The 22,095-nt window shown below is 43.9% G+C and overlaps 1 protein-coding gene across 1 annotated transcript; it reads right to left on the minus strand.

Moving 5' to 3' along the window:
• Positions 1 to 1,815: 1,815 nt before the first annotated feature.
• LOC311188275 (class I histocompatibility antigen, Gogo-OKO alpha chain-like) lies at positions 1,816 to 17,070 on the minus strand (the record flags this gene model as incomplete). Its single annotated transcript, XM_084259415.1, has 7 exons — positions 1,816 to 1,859; positions 1,990 to 2,022; positions 2,306 to 2,425; positions 2,546 to 2,821; positions 3,397 to 3,672; positions 3,813 to 4,082; positions 16,974 to 17,070. 7 exons carry the CDS (start codon positions 17,068 to 17,070, stop codon positions 1,816 to 1,818), a joined length of 1,116 nt encoding a protein of 371 aa, XP_084115541.1.
• Between the last annotated feature and the right edge of the window lie 5,025 nt (positions 17,071 to 22,095).

Consider the following 22,095-nt stretch of genomic DNA (forward strand, 5'->3'; position numbering starts at 1 on the left):
CATGGAAAGAGACACATGAAAGAGACAAAGATGTGGGTGGGAGGCCCATGGGGAAGCTGACAATGGCAGCTGTTATCTTGATGTGGATTTTTATTTTGCTCTTGTCCTTCCAGACTTGCCTGGCCCCTCCTGCCCTGTCCCATGGGTCTCTACCAGTAGGTGCCTTAGCCTTGTGGCAGGCCTTCGGGCCCCAGTGGGCCTGCTTTGGGCCAAGCCTGTTTGGCTGGGCACTTACCCATGAGGGGACAGGTAACTTTGGATGCTTCACTTGGGAACTATTCTAACTATATTGTTTCTCTTCTCTCTCTCTCTCTATTGCACACTGATTCTCTATTTTATACTAATTGTATTAAAGTTCTTTTCTATTGAAGGTCTTACACTTTAGATTATGTTTTGTCTTTATGCAGCTGATGGCAGACCCCATGTAGATTGTGTAGTTTTGAGGGTCCAGGGAACCCCTCATTCAGCCTGCTAACAGGATCAGACATCATTCCCACCCACCATGTGCCAGAGTTCCTTTTCCTCCACACCCTTCAGTGGGTCATTCTCACAGTGTGAGGTGGTAACTCCTTGTGGTCTTAATTGGCATTTTCCTGACAGCACATGATGACAAACATTTATCCTATTGGCCACATGTCTGTCTTCTTCAGAAAAGTACCTATTTAGCTCCTCTGCCCTGCTTTGAGTTTTTTTCTTGTTTTGGAATTCTTTGTAGATTTTGGATATTAACTTCTTGTTGGATTGATGATGTGCAAATAGTTTCTCCGATTTGATATTGTCTTTTCATTTTAACGATAGTTTCCTTCACTACATAGAAGCTTTTTAGTCTGATGTGATTCCATTTTTTTTTTTTTTTTTGCTTTTGCTTCCTTGGAGCACAGAAGACATTAGGGGCAGTGAAAATATTCTGCATGATATTCTCATGATGGACACAGGTATTGTCTGGGCAATAGTGTTTGTTTTCCCATCAGTAAAGGAGTTCAGGTCAGAGTGTGGGGGGAAACATTTGCAAATCACAAATCTGATAAAGGACTGTATCTACACATAATACATTTGTTCAGCACCCTGAGAACTGACAACACCAGAGTGAACCCAAAGGGAAACCATGACTTTGTAACTATGATGTGCGGGTTCATCACTTGTAACCCACATGTCAGTCTGGTCTTAACACATGATTTGGTCATGATGTGTGAAGAGTTTTATAACTTGAGGAATGAAGTGTAATTTACTTTAGAAAGCATATTTCATACTCACACAAGGACATTTAAATAACACTCAAGGATATGCATAAGTCATTCCCCTCCACCCCCAACACCCCAGTGAGCCAGTATCTGCTCAAAACCAGTAAGCAATTTATCTTTTCTCTTCTAAAAAAAATACACACACACACATATACACACACACACACGCATATATATGCGTGTGTGTGTGTGTCTATGTTTTTTTAATCTCCATGCTCCTGTCTGGGCAATAGTGTTTGTTTTCCCATCAGTAAAGGAGTTCAGGTCACAGTGTGGGGGGGAAACATTTGCAAGTCACGAATCTGATAAAGGACTGTATCTACACATAATGCCTAAAACTCAATGATCAGAAAGAAATAACCTAATATTAATAAGGACAAAATAGTGTAATAAATAAATAGCACTTCCTCTATAAAAATGTACAAAACTTCCATACAAACAGCAACTGTAGTCATAGAAAAGTAAAAATATGAACAAATGCTCAATATCACAGTTAAGAACAACAGTGACATCATCGCCCTGCTGCCCAGGGTGTGCACAACAGGAGCCTCATCTGGTTCATTGTAAAAGATCCTTAGGGGCTGAGAGACACATCAGAGCCCTGGGCACTGTCGTTGCCTGGTTGAGAACAAAACAGAACCTGGTCAGAGATGAGACCACAGGAGGGACTGATGAGGGTGACTCCCCCATTGAGTCCATTTACACTGTCCCCAGGGGCTCAGGGTTCAAACCCCTGATCCACACTTACCTGCAGCCTGAGTGTAGCTTCCTCCTTGTCCTCCTGTGGGAAGAAACATCATGTGAGACCAGGGAGCAGTCAGGTCAGAAGACCTAAAGGAATCTTTTAATCCTGCACAACAGGGAAGTTTTCAGAACTGTGAGTAAAGAAAAACCCAGGTCATGACTGGGAAAAAAGAAGAAAGGACATGAGGGGGGACTGGACCAAATGCCCTCTGGGCAACACACGTGTGTGTGGATGGTACTTCCCATTAACCAGGCAGGGCAAGTTCTCCCTGGGACGTGAAAGCCCTCGGTGGACAAGATCCCCCCACTCCCTTCCCTACCTGAGTGCTTCTTCCTCCACATCACAGCTGCAGCCACTGCAGCTCCAGTGAGCACAGCTCCAAGGAGAACCAGGCCAGCAATGATGCCCGCGGTGGGGATGGAGGACTGAGGAGGGGGCACTGGAAGGGAAGGGATGGTCATACCCTGAGCCCCAGACCTTATCCTGACCCCCTGAAGATCTCCAGAAGGGCTCCTGATGGCCCTGAGAACAGCCTCAGTGCCCACATCCTCCTCCTCACCCCATCTCAGGACTTGGGGCTCCAACAGCCCCTCATGCTGCGCGTGGCACGTGTATCTCTGCTCCTCTCCAGAAGGCACCACCATAGCCGCCCACTTCTGGAAAGTTCCATCTCCCCCAGGCCTGGTCTCCACCAGCTCCATCTCCTGGGTCAGGTCCTCCCCATCTCGCTGCCAGGTCAGGGTGATGTCCGCAGGGTAGAAGCCCAGGGCCCAGCACTTCAGGGTGACCTCATGCTCAGAGGTGGGGTGGTGGGTCATGCGTGTTTTTGGGGGATCTGAGGTGGTAAATCAGAAAACTCACTTTATATTTCCTCCATGGACACTGAAGAATCCTCATGAGACCATCCTCACAATGGACAAGACAACTGGTGTGGCAGGAAGAAGCATAAAATGTAAAAAACAGGCTAATCTGGGGAATCTGTGAGATTCTCCTATTCCTTAGAAAGTTCTAGAATGAGGACGAAAACCCAGGGTGGGATGAAGCAGAGGGAGTGGAACACAGACTTTTTATTCCTGACCTGGGTGGAAGGTGAAGGACACAGAAAAGCAGGAATCACATAACTGAAAATGTTCTCAGACCAGAAACAAGACTGAGAGAGAAACTCGTGGTTCTCAAACAGGCCCCTGGTCAAAAGGACCCGGTGACGCGTGATGTCAGGGACTGTCTGTCTTTCTCAGGAGAGACGGGATCCCTTCCCTGTCCTTCAGGAGAAGCCGGAGTCTCTGGGAGTCTCTCTAGTGCAGAACATGAAACCCAGGGGAGTCCCCCTCTCGGGACTAGAGAGAGGACTCATTTCCCGCAGTGACTCCAGGCAGGGGGGGGACCGGGAGGCCTCCAGGCCCCTCTTACCCATGCGCTGCAGAGTCTCCTTCCCGTGCTCCAGGCATGTGCGCAGCCACCTCAAGCACTTGCCCTCCGCATAGTTCCTGAATTTCTCTGCCTCACCCCGGGCCTCCCACTCGCGCCGGGTGATCTGAGCGGCCGTGTCCGCCGCGGTCCAGGAGCGCAGGTCCCCGTTCAGGGCCAGGTAATCGGCGCCATCGTAGGCGAACTGTCTGTACGCGCGGAGGAGGCGCCCGTCGGGCCCCATGTCGCAGCCAGACATCCTCTGGAGGGTGTGAGAGCCTGTCCAGAATGAAACGGGGTGAAAGCCCCGCGTTCTGTTCCCGGGCAGGTTGCAGAGAAGCCTGGAGGGGGAGACCCTGAGCGACCCCCAGTCCGTGGGGATGGGGGTGCTGACCCGGCCCGGACCCGCGCCAGCTCACCGGTCTCGCTCTGGTTGTAGAGGCCGCGCAGGGTGTCCAGCTGCGCTCCGTACCATAGTATGTTGTCCCTTTGGTGCCAAGTCTCCTCGTCCCGCTCCTCCTGCCCCAAGCTCTCCGCCCAGGGCGCCCGCGGCTCCGCGCTCTGGCCCGGGGAGTCGCTGTCGAACCGCCCGAACTGCGTGTCGTCCACGTAGCCCACGGCGATGTACCGGGGCTCCCCGAGGCCGGGCCGGGACATCGCGGTGTGAAAAACCCTCAGGGAGTGGGGGCCTGGGGGCGGGAGGGGAGACCCGGGCTATTCTTCTCCCCTTCGGGGGCTCGAGTCCCGGGGGGGCGCCCACGAGACAGAAAGTGGGTGAAAGACGAGTGAGAGTGAAAAGCGGCTGCGGGACGAAAATGGCCGGGACTCGGGGGGCCAGAGGAGGCTGGGGTCTCGGGGGGACGGAAAGGGGCCAGGACGGGGCGGGGCCGAGGTGGGGGGACAACTAGGGCGGCGGCGAGGTCGCGCCTTTCCCACGCCCGCCCACGCCCTCGCTCCCGCCTCTGGGAGCGCCCTGTCCCCTCCCGACCCGCACTCACCTGCCCGGGTCCCCCTCGGGGCCGTGGCCACCGCGAGCAGGAGCAGGAGGGCTGCGCCCCCCATCCCCCAGGACGCGCCTCCACCCGGGCTGGGGAGACCGAGTCCCGGCGGGCGGGTGAGGGCTTTGGAACGGGAGCCGCGGGGCTGCTGATTGGCTGCTCTGGAGACCTCCAGGCAATGGGGAGTGAGCCCTGGGGTGAGTCACCAGTATCCAGGAGGAAGGACTCGACCTAGGCTGTAAGAAGCGAAACTGGATGAATGGAGTGCGTAGGAGTAATAGGAGGGAGCCCTGTGGTGATGTAACATTTCCATATCTTGTAGGTGGTGGCAAGATGCAAGAAGTAATGAAATTTGCATGGAATAACATAAATACCCAATAGCACACAAATAAGGAAGTATAGAGCTTGGTGACATCTGAATACGGTCAATGGATTATATCCATATCAATTTCCTGGTTGTAATATTGTACAATACAGCAAGTTGTTACTATTGTGAGAATCTGTTTGAGTTTACAATTATTTCAAAATAAAAATTTTAAAGTATTCAAAAAAAAAAAGAAGAAGAAGTGAAACTGGGGAGATGAGGAATCCCCAACAGTAACCTTCCCGCCCCAGACAGCGCCCTGGGGACTGAGACCTTGAGAGCCACACCCCGAGACCCTCCTCTCCTGCACCAGAACCTTTGAAACACCCACACCTTCTCCCTGAGTCCAGGCCCAGGAAATGGGTCAGCGATTCTCAAACATTTTTCTTTCAGGATGTCTCTACAGTCTCACAAATTATTACGGATCCCATGCATATTTTTTTATGTGGGTTACAGCTTTAAATATTTACTAGAATAAAGGCTTTTAAGATGGTATTACTTTCTTACTTTAGAATATTAATAACCAATGTATGCTAACAAAGCATTTTTTTAAAGATTTACTTACTTATGCATAGAAGAGCTGAGGTGCAGGCCAGAGATGCTTGGGGTGAGAGGATTGACCACAGACTGAGTGGGGAGCACATCAGGCAGATGTACTGAAACACACTGCTGAGGGGAGCAGGGGGCTAGGCTGCAGAGGTCTGCTGCACTATGTGGGGTAGCTCCCTGGCCAGGGATTGAACTCATGCTGCAGTGGCTGCAGGCAGCTTCAGAGGTTGCATCTTAACCCCTTGCACCACCAGGGAGGCCCAAACAAAGCATTTTTAAGAAAATAACTTTCTGTAAACATAAGGATAATGAAAAAAAGGGGAACTTTTACATTTTATATTTTTGCAACTGTCATTTTTGTCTCATTAGAAGATATTTTAGTTTCCATAGTTTCTTCTACATTGAATGTTTTGTTTGAAATCTATGAAAAAATATACAATCTCATGGAAATATGTAGGAATAGTCTTTTAATAACCTTTTCAGATTATGGATATTCAACTTTGTTACAACTTTCATACTCAATCATAACTATATAAGTTATATTTTCTCAAAGGTTATTTGCAAAGTGAAATCTGAAACAATGTCATTGAATATTCCCTATTCTGTTATATTAACTCCCTAGCGCTCTCTTGTATATTAATGGATATTGTACAATTGTATGATTTTTTTTAAAAAGTTACCTATTGTTTCACTATGTCTTATATAAATATATAGTGTTAATTATACTGGGGTCAAGTTATCCAAAATCACATGTTTTATTTTTTACCACAGATCCCAAAAGAAAAATTAGCCCATACTGTAATTTGTCAACGTGATAGGACTCAATTTTCCATAATTCTGGTTTTCTCTGGGAGTTTACATTTTATCAAGGCAACAAGTGCCCTCAGTTGATTTTTAAAAAGGACAGACTCACGTTCATTTTCAGGAAAGTGTCTGCCAGTTCAACTAGTCTAAGGAACCATGGTTTTATCAACTCATTCCTTCAATTAAAAATGATATTGCCTAAAACAAGAGGCAAATTCATGTCATACATTTTTCTCCCTGGGACACGGCCCTTTGGACTGTAGCAGAAGTGCCTTATGTGCACGTCCTTGTCATCGTTTCAGACCTGTAAAAAATGTGGATTTCAGGATGATAAATAGAAAATATGCTTTCGTGATTTAACCAGGACATTTTGAAGTGAAACTGGTTTGGATTTTTTTTTTTTCCTGCGAGAAAGTGGTGGTGAAGAATAACTACACTGCAGTTGGTACTATAATTTCCATTCTTACTAAGTTTTACTTTAGCAAATGTCAAAATAGTGAAAGGCAAATGGTGTCAAAGTAATGTTATAAAAATGGTTTTGTCCTCCTGTATCCCGTGAAAGGTTCTGGGTGATCTCAAGGATTCCACAGACCTACTTTGGAAATGCTTTTCTCAGTGAACCAGGGAGAGTTTCCCAAGTGTTCTCTGCCTTTGTCTCTTATTGAGCACCCAGAATCCATCTCCTTGGTTTGGATGTCCTATTTCCAAAGTTTTTCTTAGAGCTTTGCCCCTGGACACCCTGGAAGAAAATTCATTCCTCAGAGATGGTGAGAGAGAGTCCTCAGTCTGAGAAGGGAATTAGAGAGACAGGTGCTTCCATTTGGAACTGGGACTGTTTGTGTCTGGAGGTACCAGACCCACTGATAATCTTTTTTGATTTTGTTTTTCACCTGCTTAATATTATTTCCATCCAGGGACCTCGCCTCATCTTTAAGAGAGATAATATTGGCCCCTTGATTTTATGTGTTTAATGCATCTGTCTTGATGCTCCCAAAGCATGAAGAGCTGTGCTGGCCAACAGAATGTTCTGGACGAAAAAATGTTCTATATATGCACTGACCAATATGGTGCCTCTAACTATTGAACACTTGAAATGTGGCTCATAAGCTGAGATATTGCATATTTTACTATATATCATTTAAAATTAAAAAGCCGGGCCTCCCCGGTGGCGTAGCGGTTGAGCACTGGGTTGCAAAGCTGCCTGTGGCCTCTGCAGCGACCGTTCAATCCCAGGCTGCTCCCCAGCCACCGGAGGAGGGTCCCACATGGTGCGCAGACCTCTCCTGCCGCCCACTGCTCCCCTCAGCAGTGTACTTCGGTCCTTCTGCCTGCTCTGCTCCCCGCTCTGGCTCTGGTGAAATCTCTCACCCTCCCGCGCTTCTGACTGTACCCAGTGCTTGTATAAATAATAAATAAATAAATCTTTAAAAAAAAGTGTTTGTTTAAAAAAAATTAAATTATATTAAAAGCCATATGTAGCTTGTAGCTACCATATTGACAGTACATACCTAAGTTTCAGTATCTGCCCCCCAATATTTTGTTGTATAATAAAATTGTATAATAAAATATAATGTATAATAAAAATACCTTTGTGTGGAAGTCATGGATTTTTATACGTGGATTTTAGGTATATCCTTAAAATATGGCATATCCAGATAGTTTAAGCAACATGTATTTCAACAACAGATGGAGAGGTGACATCCCAAATCTGAAAACAAACTCTGTCAAATCCCTGAATGACCACTAAACTGTGCTGAGGTGTGGGACACTCAAGAGAAACTGCTGGAAAACCAGGAAGAACTTAGAGGGCATTCTACCCTTGAGTGACAGACTCATCCTGGTGCAATCTGTGAGTCTGCACCTAAGACTGACACGCTCAGAGAACCAGAAGCAAAAATCTTACTGAATTGAGGAATCAAACATCAGATCTGGTGGCTGCATTTGGGTATTTGGGTACGCCAGGAACAAGTGAGTAAAAGCCAACATCCAGTCCAAAACCTTGGATGACCATTGAATCATATGGAGACAAGTCAAATTCAAGACCCAGGATGGAAATGCAGCAAGTGGAGACTGAAGCAACAGAGCAGGGGCCCAGCTGTGCACACTGCAGGGGCAGATTTTGCCTGGTTCTGGCAAATGTCCAACTTCAGTGGGGAAGAAAAGGAATCCCCAGAAAAATAAAAAAGATTCCAGATGTGTTAAATCTTAGATCTTTAATGTATTTGGAATAAAGTGTGATTTCTCCATGTTGCTTGTTTGAATAAAGCCTGACCACTCTCTACAAGGTATCAGAATACTTCTCTCTCTTTGACAAAAGGATATAAATATTTAGTGGCCAGATGATGGACAGTAGAAGTTTTTCAAATATCCACCATTTTTTTTTTATGCTCAAGAGGTCAAGGCCAGTTTCCCTCTTGTGAGTCCCTGGACTTGCTGGCTCCCTGCTCATGGAGGAGGCTGGGGTGCCTGTGCCACTTCACAGTAAGGCTCAAAAGGAGCTGTGATCTCCTGCTTGATCTCTCCTGCTCACTCTCTGGGGTAAGATATTTGCCGTGCTGCACTGCGTGGGCACTCAGATAAGGCGACACTCACATGGTGAGGAAGTGAGGCTGTTTTCCAGCAGCCACATGCATGAGCCTTTATGTAGATCCTTCCATGTCCATCAAGCCTTTTCTTTGGCCTGACATCATGATTGCAGCCTCATGAGACCCCCGAGCTGAAATCACCAAACTGAAGTTCTCTGGACTCCTCACCCACAGAAAATGTGTGAAATACCAAATCTTTGTTGCTTTAAGCTGCATACTTTTACAGTAATTGTTACAAACATGTAAATGACTAATGCACCAGGAGCAACAATTTGATCAATGGCTGGTTTCTCTTCAGAACAGCTGAGGACAGAAGAGCCTGCAGTGAAATACTCAAGGCCCTCTAGGAAAAGGAGGCCAAGTAAGAATTCTATATTCACCAAAACTGTCCTTCAAAATAAAGTTGATTTTTAGGGGCCTCTCTGGTGGCACAAGGGTTAAGACGCAGCACTATGAAGCTATCTGCAGCCACTGCAGCACAAGTTCCATCTCCCGGCCAGGGAGGTGACCCACATGGAGCAGCAGACCTCTCATGTCTTACCCGCTGCTCCACTCAGCAGTGTATTTCAGCCCCTATTTCCTCCCTCCCTCACCCCTCCAGGAGCCACCCCTATTGCTAGCCTATGACCTCTTCCCTCCTCCAGCCCATCCTAGGGGTGAAGAGTTTAGAGTTGATTCCCTGGGGAAGGAGCTTCAACCCTGGAGTCAGCAGGGAAACAAGTGACCTTGGGTCAAGGTCTCATCCCAGGAGACTGAGACCTGGTGTGTTTGTGGGGCCACCCTGGTCCTTGCATCCAGGTGTAATGGCCTGGGGACCTGCTCCTCCTTGAAACAAAGTCTGTGGTTATTAGTGGAGAGGGACCGTTAAGTCAGCGTGTGTTTGGGGAAACAGTTCAGACACAGAACCTGATTCTGGATGGAGGTTCCCCCTTGTGTGCACAGTTCTGTTCCTCTGGGAGCCCCAGGAAGACCTGGGAGACCAGAGGGTACCTGTGCTCTGTCCTCAGCCCTGTGGTCACACGGGGGCGCTGCGGCGCTGTCCTAGTCTGGCAGCCAGGGGAGAGGCTGGGTGTGTGTGACTCAGGCTGAGCGGGTGAGCTGGGGCTGAGCATCCCTGGGGGAGGGGGTGAGATGCCCTGTGAGCAGCCCTGGCTCCAGGCTGGGGTGGTGGGAGTGGAGGAGAGGAGAGGAGGCCCTGGAGCTGCCCCGTGTCTGAGGTGCCATCTTCTCTCCCCACAGCCTCTCTCTGCAGCCCCTTGATGACCACACCCTGGAGACAGCAAAGCAGATGCTTTTCCCTTTAGCTCCCCGTTCCTTTCCCGAGGGCAATTTTAAGTTTTTCAATTGAAGCAACACTGATGTACAGTACTGTGTGTGATTTAGGTGAATAATTTCACATCTCTTCGGATCTGTGTTACCAAAGTAGGTAATTTTGTCTTCCACACTCCCTGTCCCTTTGCTGAGGGCTGTTTTTCAAATTGCAGCAGTCACGGTGATTTACAATTCAAGTAGGGAACAGGCTCCCATCTCTTCATTGGTGTGACCACACCACCCCCTCCACCCCAGCACCCAGAGTCCTTCCCCAGATCCACTGTAGCCCCAACACTCTCTCTCCCCCTTCCTCCCCCTCTAGTAGCCTCCTTCCCGCAATCGCAATCATAAGTCTAGGGCTTGTTTTGGTTTGGGTTTTTTTCCTGGCCTTTTTTTGGTTCTTCTATATTCTGCATATGAACAAAGTTGTTGTCTTGGAACAGAGTCCATGCCTGATTCATCTTCATAGTTAATGGTTTTTATCATATTTTTTCCGATAACTTTGATTTTTCAACTCTATCTATCGATCTAGAAATATTGAAAACATTGAAATATATATTTCATATATAAAATATTTCAATATATAATAATGAAAACATTATATATATTTAGGGGTTATAGGAACAAAACTCCAAAATATATATGTGTGTGTTTAAAAAGAAAGGAATGTATTGAAAATGGCTATTCTAGAAGTCCTTAAAATAATTTAAAGATGGTATCTTTGTAATGAAATGGTACTCAAAAGTAAGAAAGTATTGAAGGTCTGAGAGAGGGATTTTAGTAAAAAAAAATGTGTGCTCAAATGACTTACTATAAAATATTTTAGTTAACTTAAATATCAGTAGTGCACCTATGTAACACCAAGCTTTAGTCCCTTTATATATAAAAATTAAGGTATTCTAAAACCGCTTTCTCTAGTTTCTTGTAACAAATTAAAGACTGTTCAGGTAATCTAAAAAATCCTGGTGCTCTTTACCCTCAGCTTACCCGAACAAAACCCTTATATCACCATTGCTAAGCTTTGTCAAAGAAATAGATATACACTTAAAAATCCTTGTTACTCCGAGTAATTGTTTTGTGAAGATCTGTAAGTTTGTTCTATGACAATTTCATTCCGAAATAGTGGAGTTTCTTTCTTTTTTCTTTTTTCTTTTTAAATTATTCATTATTCATGCATACAAGGACTGGGGCACAGGCCAGAGGTTGGGGGGTGAGAGGACTCACCAGAGACAGAGTGGGGAAAAGAACAGGCACATTGACTAAAATACACTGCTGTGGGGAGCAGCCGGGGAGTCAGAAGGGGTCTGTTGCACCATGTGGGCAGCTCTCTGCTGACAGCCTCCTAGGCTACGTCCCAACCCCCTGCACAACAAGGGAAGCCCAGTAAATTTTTTTCTTGAGAGGACTCTTAAGACACCTGATAAAATTGTTTTTCGTTTGGAAAAACAAACAACTGAGTCAATTTGGGTATATTGATACCTTATAGTGAGACACAGGGCAAGCTAGGGTTATTAGGCAGTTTCAGGGACAGTGCAGGAGGGGACCTCTGAAGAATTTAGGGAGGCTTCAGAGATAAGGACAACCAAGGGAATGTAACCAATTCCACTAGGAAAAACAAACATCTCAGGACCAAGGACAACATTGTTAACGCTGGTCCTGGTTTCCTTCAGGTGGTAAAGGGAGGCAGAGATTGGAGAAATGGAGAGTGCTTTAATTTATGGACAACTTAGAAGGGCAGCTGTTTAACTTCAATGCAGGGATGCCCATCCAGAGGACTGGGCCATAAAGATAAAGATGCAACAAATGGGGAAAGACAAACCTGTTAGATAAGGAATGTGAAGATCCCCCACTCAGTAGCAAATTAAGTGAGACAGCCGAAAACTGACCAATCACAAAGAGACTGGTGGAGCTTTAGAATAATGAGGGAAAGAAGGTCTATATTCCCTGAGACATGACTCCACTTTGGCTTCCTTGCCCCTCCCAGCCTGGTTTCCTGGCCTGGGAGTCCCACTTTATTTCTGTTCTTTTTCTCCTCAATAAACTTCTTCTTTCTCTAAACAAACCTGCCTCTTCTAGCTTGCTTGCCTGAGCGTCTGTGAAGTTCCTGCTGCGGCTTCGTGAGACACCAACCCGGGGGGTCTAGCGGCTGGGACTCAGCGCTGCCCCTGCAGCCTGGGATCCCTTCCTGGCTGGGAGACTAGGCCTGACAATTCCGGTATCAATAGGACGTATTATCATAGGATTGTTACACCTGTTCAACATAAATGTAAACTAATGAGATTGTTCTAAAATACCTAAGACTTAAAAACTAATAAGTCAGTCAAAGATAAAAGGGCTGAGAAAAGTTACTCAAAAGCCCCACAATTCCACATCATTTCAGGCTAAATTTGCTGAGGCTACAAAAAGGTATACTAATCTAGATCCATGCTGGGAGCCATGCTACTCATGTCCTCTTGTAACAGGGTGGTCCCCAGGAAAGGGGGAGGCTCCAGGTTCCCTGCCCCACCCAAGGGAGGGTGGAGCTGAGCAGGGAGAGAAGAAGCTATAGAGGAGACTGAGGAAGGAAGGAAGCAGGATGGAGCCAGAAGGAGACCCAGAGGAGGCACATGGAGCCGAGAGACACGTGAAGAAACTGCGCTTGTCTTTTGGTCGTGGACTGGGTGACACAGATGTGGGTGAGACCCGTGGGGAGGTGACAATGGCAGCTTTTATCTTGATTTTGATTCTGCTCTTTTCCTTCCGGGCTTGTCTGGTTGTTTCTGACCCTTTTCTGTGGGTCCCCACTGGAAGATGTTTAGACTTGTGGCAGACTTTGGGGCCTTGCTCTGGGCCGATCCCATATGGATGGACTTTTACCCATGAGGGGACGGTTAACTTTGGGTGCTTGATTTAGAAACTAGATTCTTTGCCTTACCTGTATTGTTTCCTAGTTTTATTAAAGTTCCTTGTCATTAAAGTCTCATATGTTTTGTGTTGATGCGGCGGATGGCAGAACCCATTTAAAATAGGCAGGTTTGCGGGGTTTGGGCTGCCTCACTCCCTGCCCTGTAACAGTCTGACAAAGGTCCAGGCATGGGGCAGATTCCTAAAAAGTCAGGAATCTCATTAGGTGACTCCTGCTAGATTCTTCTCATTTGTTTATGGCTGGTTTCTACCATATATGGCAATTGTCAAAATACATATTTATAAGTAAAACTGCAAATGCTGTTTGATCAATTACTGAATAACCAATTTGAAGGCAAATGGCCCTGCATGATTCATTGATAACATTGGTTAGTTAGCATACAGATTTTTGACACAGGAAAATGGGAAGGATGCAGATCTTTGAGAATGGCTGGGGAGAGCAACCAGTCTAGCAGGCTGCCAGGCCTTATTTATGTTATAGAGCAGCCCGATATTAAACGGGTTCCTGGCTGTGGGTCCTCACCCGCATGCTTTAAAGGGACTTATGAATACTCCACTACAGATACACACAAAAGGTTAATAAAAGGTTTATTTACAAGGGAAAAGGAAATAAGGAAAATGTACAACTCAGGGAGAAAATAGGGAAATAAAGTCTTTAATGCGTCCTACCCGATCCGCCGACCTGGAAACCCAAAGTCACTCTCAGAGCTGGCCAGACGGACCGCTGCGAGCTGGCAGAGAGCCAAAATGGGAATCCCCCAAAGCCCACGTGTCTGCCTTTTATATCCACCTGGCTGCTTAACCCCACCCTCAGGTCCCAGCCACCTTCCCTTTGGTGGTGATGGGATTTGGAGTTTCCAGTGTCTTGGCCTGGGGTGGGGGTGGAGTCCACAAAGCCTGTATGGAATTAGCTTTAGGACATCCTGTTCCCCCTAACAATTCCCCCCTTTCACTTTTTGCCACCATTTCCATGGTGATGAAGATCGAATATATGGAGGTTGGGATGCAGTCTCAGATGAACATTTTTTCCAGGTTCCAGTGTGAAAGAAAACCAGTCCCTCCAAGTATTTGCCCATTGTGGAAAGCAAAAGTCCTCTATTCCTGGAAAAACAGTTCATCAGTTCAAGCCAAAAAAAAAAAAAAAAAAACATCTGGAGGCATTAGCCAAAACAAGGCAGCAGATATGTCAAAATCACAGGAAAAAAATCTTAAAATGGTTCAACTGATGTAAAACACAAATTTTCTCAACCTTGATCCCAAACTTTTAACAGCATAGCAAAAGTTTGCAAACTAAATCTACCTTTTGTAACCATTCTTGCTATTTTTGCATAAAATCACAGAGCAGAAAATAACTAAACAGCAATGTTAGCTGGCTTGTTGGAATACTCCATATCGGATCAGAGCGAACCATTGGCATCCAGTCCATGTAGGCTTCAGGAACAAAGTTGGTCTCATCAGACTCCACCTGGGCTTTCCTCTTCTCGAGGGTGCCAGGACTTTTTCCTTGGTTGGGCTGTCCAGTCCTACCAATGGAGGCAGCTTCCTCACCTTCTTTGGAGGTTTCTGGAACCCTACGAACAAAGCAAACAGGTTCTTCTCTTCTTGGTTCAGCTGTTTCAACTCTCTGGAAGAACTCCACGCAAAGCTACACAATGAAACTCATGTCCAATTTTTTTTTTTTAGTTTAAGCAGACAAAATCCCTATGGCAGTTATGCAAAAACAGACTGAGACAAGTAGCAAAAAAATTACTACCACTGTGTGTATGCTGTGTTGGTACCAAGGGGAGAGAAAATGTGAACACAAGAAGTTAGCTTTGCTGGGGGAAAAAAAAAACCAAAACTGCAACCTTGCTGCAGGTCCTGGTCACTCACAACAACAAAAAAAAAACTTTGTGGATTCAGAACAAAATGCAAAAAAAAATTACCAGTATTATGTTAAAGAAAACTTAGTAAATATCAGGTCTATTCAGTCCTGTGTAGGAAATTTGTACTCTCAACAGTTCCATCAATAGGAATCTGTTGAAGTCTTTTCTCCCTATTTTTCCAGAAACAATTTCTGTCAATAAACAATCTAAGTATACACTATTACAAGGCGACAATCACCATGGGCAATTTACATACATATCAGGTACTGAGAGGTTTTATACACAATTTAGAAAACCACTGTTAACATTTCTGTACATGCCAAAGTTTTACCATTTTCCCAAGTGACAATGCTTCCCTTACAGTTTTACTTCACTAGGTAAGCCAAATAGAACAAATTCATCTAACGCCTTTCCCCAGAGGAAAGGGAGAAATTTTGTGGAGTCTCAGGAGCTCTACTGAGGTTCCACAAAATTTCCTTGCGTCAGCCAAATGACAGGCTACCAATTTGTACTTGAATTTAGATTTCTGGGAAGCTTTGCCACAAATATCAGAAAAACAGCAGAAACAACAATATTCAATCTCTTAGTTCAGTAGTACAGTGTTGACAATCAAACCATAACATTTAGTTCTTCTCATAACTGGAGACTTTTTTTTTCCCCAACGTCTATGGGCACCATGTATACCAATTTGCCTACCACTGGAGGCCAAGACAAGGACACAAGGAAAGGACATACAGACATACAACATATGGACACAAAGAGCTCTTTAGTTACCATTCATCACACGTGGGATATCTCATACAACTACAGTTTCACTCATAGGCCAAAGTAACAAAAAAGCAGAGAAAAAAAAAAAAACCTCAAAGTTAAAAAAAGCAAAAAGTTAAAAAGGAAATAACAAAATCAAGATCATGCATGATCCTAGATGTTATTTCACGTCTCCTAAACTTTGAAAGGAAGAGATTGGTTAGAACAAGTTAGGTTTTTTTTCCTCAGGGTTTCTTCAGAAAAAAATGAGTCCTTGGGTATCCTGCAACAATAACTGGAAAAGAAGTCAGTAACATTCAAGGTTTTTTCTGTTTCTTAAACAAATATCTCAAGTCCTCAATGGGTTCACAAGGCCAGTGGGACTTTGTCTCTGGGTCAGTTCCTTCTGGCGCTTTCTTAACTCTGGAATGATGTACCCAGGGTTTTATGCCTGCAAATGTTACCAAACACCGGCCTCAGTTTCCCTCAGCCAATAAAAGGAAACTAAGTTTGAGGAAAAGGAAAGCGGTTTTATTTGTCGACAAATGAGGAGGGAGGCAGACTCAAGTCCGAAAAACCACCATCCTGCTCTTTGGCAGTGGGCAGGGGTATTTATACAGGGGGAGATGGGTAGGCATCCGCGAAGGGGAGGGGAAGGGGTCCGCACAGAGACAAGTGGGCGCCAGCTCAACAGGGAGATGGATGGGTGTCAGCTCCTTCATCTTAAGGGAAGGGGAAGGTGTCAAGGCACAGAGATGGGTGATCGCCAACTTGTTTTCCTTAGGGCGAGGGGGAAGGGTCTGCAGGGAAACCGGTGGAGCCAGCTTTTTTTTTTTCTTCCCAAGGGGAGGGGAAGCTGCAACAAATGGGAAAGACAAGTCATCAATCCTGTTAATGCTAGATAAGGGGAATTGCAAAAAATGGGGGAAAGACGAACTTGTTAACTGTATCATAATCCCCACTCTCAGTTATGACCTTCCATTTCTATGGGAAAAGGGGCATCATGTCATCTGGCTGCTTCCTGCTGAACAGGGTCGTCGTGGTGGGGGTTTACTATGGAAGGCCTGCACTTACTGGTGCCATAGTTCCCGACATGATGTTAAGGTCTTGGTGCTGGTGTGGCAGTGACAAGATATACAACACAGCGTAGTAGTCCTAAATGTAAGAGGGATTACTTTTTCTCTTCCTCAAGATGATGACATTAAGGCTATAGCCCTCACTGGAGAGGACCAGAGAATAATATAGTTACGGAGACATAATTTTTCTCTACCCTCATCCCAATTCTGTAAAATAGTAAACCAAATCTAATTTTAACAATTTTCCCTATATTTGCATAAACTCATAGGGCAGAGTAAACAAGTAGAGTGTTGTTGGCTTTGTTGAAAATTCCACAGGCCTTAGTGAGCTTTTTAACATCCAGTCCATGCCGGCTTTATCAAAGTCACAGTCTCACCAAACTTCACCTGAGATTTCCTCTTCTCAATGTTCCCAGGACTTTTTCCAGGGTTTTCCTCAGTCCTGTCCATGGAGGCAGCTTCCTCATTTTTCATGGAGGTCTCTGGAACCCAGTAAGCAAGGTGACAGGCTCTTCTTGGCTCGCTCTTCTCAGCTCAGCACGGTTTATTCCCAGAAGAATTTCAATCAAAGCCTTTTAACAAAACATGTTTAATTTACCAGGTTAAGGAGAAATAAATAAAATTCCCTATTGAGATTATGCAAAGATAGACATTGTCCTGAGAAGTACAAATATTGCCTATAAATTTTTGGGATGAGACAAGAGAAAAGCAAATGCTTCAGTTTGTTCATAAAAAGATGCAAATTGTCATTGTTAAGATCATAGCCCAGCTTAAAGACAAGGTTTCTGGAGACCCAAAAACCCAAAACATTAAAAACTATTTTTTTTTTAAAAGTCATGAAATATTATTCAAATCTTCCTCAGTGTACTTTCCATATATTAAGTCTCCATCTTCTGTTGGTAATTTTCATAAATCAAATTTTTATAGGCTCGGTAGGTCTTTTCAGTTCCAAAACATATCTATATTGTCAGTCTCTTTTTGTGAGTTTTTTTAAAGACAAAGCTCAGCAAATAAACTTTAGAAAGAACAAAAACTCGAAAATGACCATACCTAAAATCATGGCTTAAGGTAAAAGACAAGGATGTTTGCTCAATTTTGTGACACACATACACATATATATTTCAGTATAATCAGAACCATCCAATAATATTATACCAGAATATACTAGGTTTTAAAAATCGCATATATTTTAGAACACTTTAATCAATTTTATATATGCTGAAAAGGTATAACTTTTTCCCTCAATGACAATTTTTATGAAGTTTTAACATTTCTAGATTGGTCCAATGTGTTTTAGCATTTTGCTATAAGGAAAATAATTTATTAAGAGTCCTAAGACGCATCAAATAATTTTACTTGATTCAAAAAAAAACTTTACCATTTCTGAAATTTGACTCCAAGAAAAGTTTTCCACAGGCTTAATAATATATACAGATTTTTATAAAACAACACTAAGGTACCCAGAGTGATAACTAGAGGTTTTTAAAAGTAGATATATTTTCACAGTGCTCAACAATGCTGACAGGACTATATTACAACATTTTAGTTTTTAATTTTTAGATTGTAAGACTGTTATAGAAGACTTTTGTCTTTATTTATGCCCACAGGCCCAGAGATCTTTTTCCAAAGTCCAAGCCCCCAGCAATTAGGCAATAGAGCATCCATTGCCCCAGCAGAGGCACATTCGCACTTTAAAGCAAGCAGGGAGTACAGAAGCTGGAGACTCCCAAGAGGTCATCTGGTCATCTGGGGCACACAAGTCAGGCGCCTGGCCAGAGAAAGTCCATCAGTCACTCCCTGAAACTTTTAGTCCACTCTGAGGCCTTGTCCCAACAAAACTTCAGCTAATTAACAGGCAAGCCTCACATTTTTTACTTTAAGACATTGTTAGAGCTGTTATGCTATTATTCCTTTGTACTGGATAACTCATACATAAACACGTTTTATTTTTTTCTGGATGATAACAATAAAGTTTTGTTTTCCTACTATAAGAAGCAAAAATACACCAAAAGCTCATCAAGCAGTCAGCAAACTTTCGTTATTAAACTTAGTAAATCCTTAGTTTTACAGGAAAAATATACCACCATTTAAATAATGATAAGAAGAACAGAGATACCAACTGTAGCTCTAGTTTTTCTTAGGATACGAAGTTCAAATTGCAGAGTTATAAAGGAAACAAATTTATATACCAGAGGTTTTTCTTTTTTTTTCCTTGGCTAGGACAAGGGAAGGAAAAATCAATTAAGTTGCTTACCTGGGGAACAAAGGTATTTCTTTCAAGGTAAAGAAATAGTGGGCCAGTCTTTTTAGAAGAGAATTTTATCAAAAAGAAGTCCAGCTATAAACAAAATCACACTTATCTCTGTTAACATAGACCAGGTCAATATTTTTTCTTTTTCTTTTTTTTTTTTTTTGACCACTCCAAATTTTTTAAAACACATTTAACATACAATAAAACTTTTAACTCCCAACATTATAAATCTAAGACATATGTGCTTTAATTAAACCATTACATTTTGAACTAGTTTTTGTTTACCAAAAATTTTAGATCGCGATCTCAAAATTTGGGTTCTTTTCTATTAGAATTTATATAGGCGCCATTTAAAATGATTTTTAACACAGTAACCCTCCAGAGACAAAAAAACACAAAGGCAAAGACATAGACACAGAGATCTCTTTCATTTAGAATTTTGGCCATTTGCACTAATTTTTAGAGATAGTTATTTTACCAATATTTCTGACAACACTGACAACAATTATTAATTTGCTTTTTAATATCTTTTCTAACTAACTCCTTCAGATAAGAAAACATTTCTCAAGTTATATTTGTAAGAATAACTCTTAGGTTCTAAAGAAAGTGGGGCATAAAATTCCCTATCAGTTTTCTAAGGCCACATATTCCTTTAAATTCCTAGAAGAGATATTGGATGGGTAGACAGTTTCACCAAAACTATATCCCTTTCAATACAAAGATAGACTAATTCCTAAAACAACTTAACTTTTCAAGTTAAGTTGATATAGCCATCTAAGTTCTGTTGTTTTTTTTTTTTGTTTGTTTGTTTTTGTTTTTAATCAAGGAGGTTTCCAATAAGAGAGATGGAAGTTAAAGTCCTTACATGTTCTAATAAGCATCCCATTTTAATCATTTTAAAACCTCTAGAACCCAAGATTGGAACCATTTTTAAAGACAAGCATAGAAAACTCAAATTGCTTCACGGAGTCCTAGTTTCTGTTTGACCTCACGGATGAGGCCTGGTCCTAAGAAAGATAGAACATGGGCCATGAGATATACATGGGCCACGAGAAGGACAGCAGAAGAGGCAAATTAAGATCTTACTTGGCAGCTTATTTGTTCTTAGATTCTTACTAGAAATTTGATAAGGAATATTATTTACAGAAACCTACTATGTAGTTTGATTAGTAAATTGATTATTTTAAGAGTCTTAGATTTTCAAGGAAACCTAAAATTTTATGGTCAATAAGAAGTTTAGAAATTTTCCAACCAACTAGCAAGCTACCTTTATAGCTAACTAGAAAGTCCAAAGTAATCTTGACAAAACCAACTGAGCCTGATCTCAGAAGTCTCAGCACGTGATCAGAAAAAGCCTGCAAATTTAGAGGAAGAAAACACCTCCTTAAAGTGGAGAACACTCTCTTCAGCTTACTTTACATCCAATTATTACAGTGACTGGTAAATACTGAGTTAGGTATCTGACTAAAACACAAAAAGCAGAAAAATACCAAATTTTTAAATTATCCAAGACCTGATTCCAGATACTTGCTTGAATTCCTTACACAGGCACAAAGATCAGATTCACAAATCTATTTGCATAAAATGGGGAAAAGGTAAGGTAAGACAAGAATAGAAAAACTGAAAAAGAGGTGTCCACAAGACCAAAAACCTGGCTCACAAAATGTCAAGAGCTGGAGGCCTGGGTAGAAGGGATTAGCATAGCCATTGACACAGCTATGGAAACCAAGATCCTCAGTCTCCAATGCCTAGATTACAAAGCATAACACCCAAGCAGGTATAAAGATATGGAGATTGGGCCTATTGTAGAATTGGGCCTATTGTAGAATCTCTGGTCACTTTCAGATTCTACATAATTATCCAGAATCAGCAACTAACCCGAAGGCTCACAAGGGGCGAATCCCTCCCAAACAGAAGACAACTATATCCATTCAATCTCTGCACAGGCTCCGGAGAGCACTCCGTCTGCCCACCTGTGCCTAAGTAGCTTCCTCTTTTCACCAACCCTCTCCCTCTGCAGGGCAGCAGCCTCCCTGCCTGCCCATGACCTGTCTCTCTGGGGCCTCTCCTCACTGATCTCCCTCAGCAGAGGTCACTCTCCTCAAAGCCACCCACCTGCAACCACGCAGGCCTCTCTCAGCAAACCTGTCCCTCCTGGGGCAGCTGTTCCTGCCTGCTTGTGTCTCCTTTACTTTCCTTGTCCCCTTTCCCTAATAAACCTGCCCTTTCAATATAACTAATGTCTCTGTCTCTTGGAGAAACTGGCCTGGGAAGCTTGCTGCAGGTCCCTGAAACAGGAGCTCTGGCAACACCTTTCCCATAGTGAACCCAAAGACCCCGCACTCCAGACCCACTAACTCCAAAAACAACATCAAGTAGAAGTCCTGGTCCAAGCCCAGTTTTCTCTCTGGAACAATTACAGTCCTTCCGGCCATCTGCCAATGTCCTAGAAGAGTCAGAATAATCTTAGGTTGCCTAAAGCCAAAGCATCTGGACTGACACTGAATGTCAGGGTAAGATTTTAGCAGAGCATAGATAAAAGGAGCTCACAGGTGAGCCAGCCAATGTGGAAAAGGAGAGCATATTGCCTGGCTCTTGTGCTAAAAAAAAAAAATCAGTCTGTTCCCCACAATCAGTTTTTCCTGGGCTCCTGCAGGGAAACCTTGATAGGAGCTGCTTCTTAGACATAGGTTTGTAGCTACAGGTCGACCACTCAGTTAATATTTTCCCCAAGGGGCTTTTAGATGGAACAAATACGGCACCTTTCATAAGTTTAACTAAATCCCTGGCTTCCAAAAACAAACGGGAAACTCCAAATACCAAATACCAAATAGATATCAAGTGACAAAAACACCAAATGTTTCCCAATTCCCACTCAACCGGGCCTAACACACCAAAGAGCGCTCCAAATTGAGGGAGACTCATAGACTCCCTCCCAAATGAGGAGACCTGAACTCCCCTGGCGAGGGGACTCAGATTCCTCCCGAATGTGTGAAGGCCAAGGTCTTGGCGTGCATGCCAGGGGAACTTACACCAAACACCAGGGGACCGCGGTTTTCCATCCAGTTTCCATCTCCTCAAAGGTAAATCCAGGGTGCAGAGAAGAGCTGTGCCTCTCCCAAGGAGGACTTGGGAAGTTCCCTGGAGGAAAAAGAACTCCGGCAGCTGCTGGGACTCTCCCTCATCCTCCTGGAGAGAGGGCGCTCCCTCGCAGCAGGAGGGTCAGGATGCCACCCAGGATGCCCAGG

The sequence above is a fragment of the Talpa europaea genome, assembly GCF_964194135.1.
Source record: "Talpa europaea genome assembly, chromosome: 2".
In the NCBI taxonomy this organism is placed as follows: domain Eukaryota; kingdom Metazoa; phylum Chordata; class Mammalia; order Eulipotyphla; family Talpidae; genus Talpa; species Talpa europaea.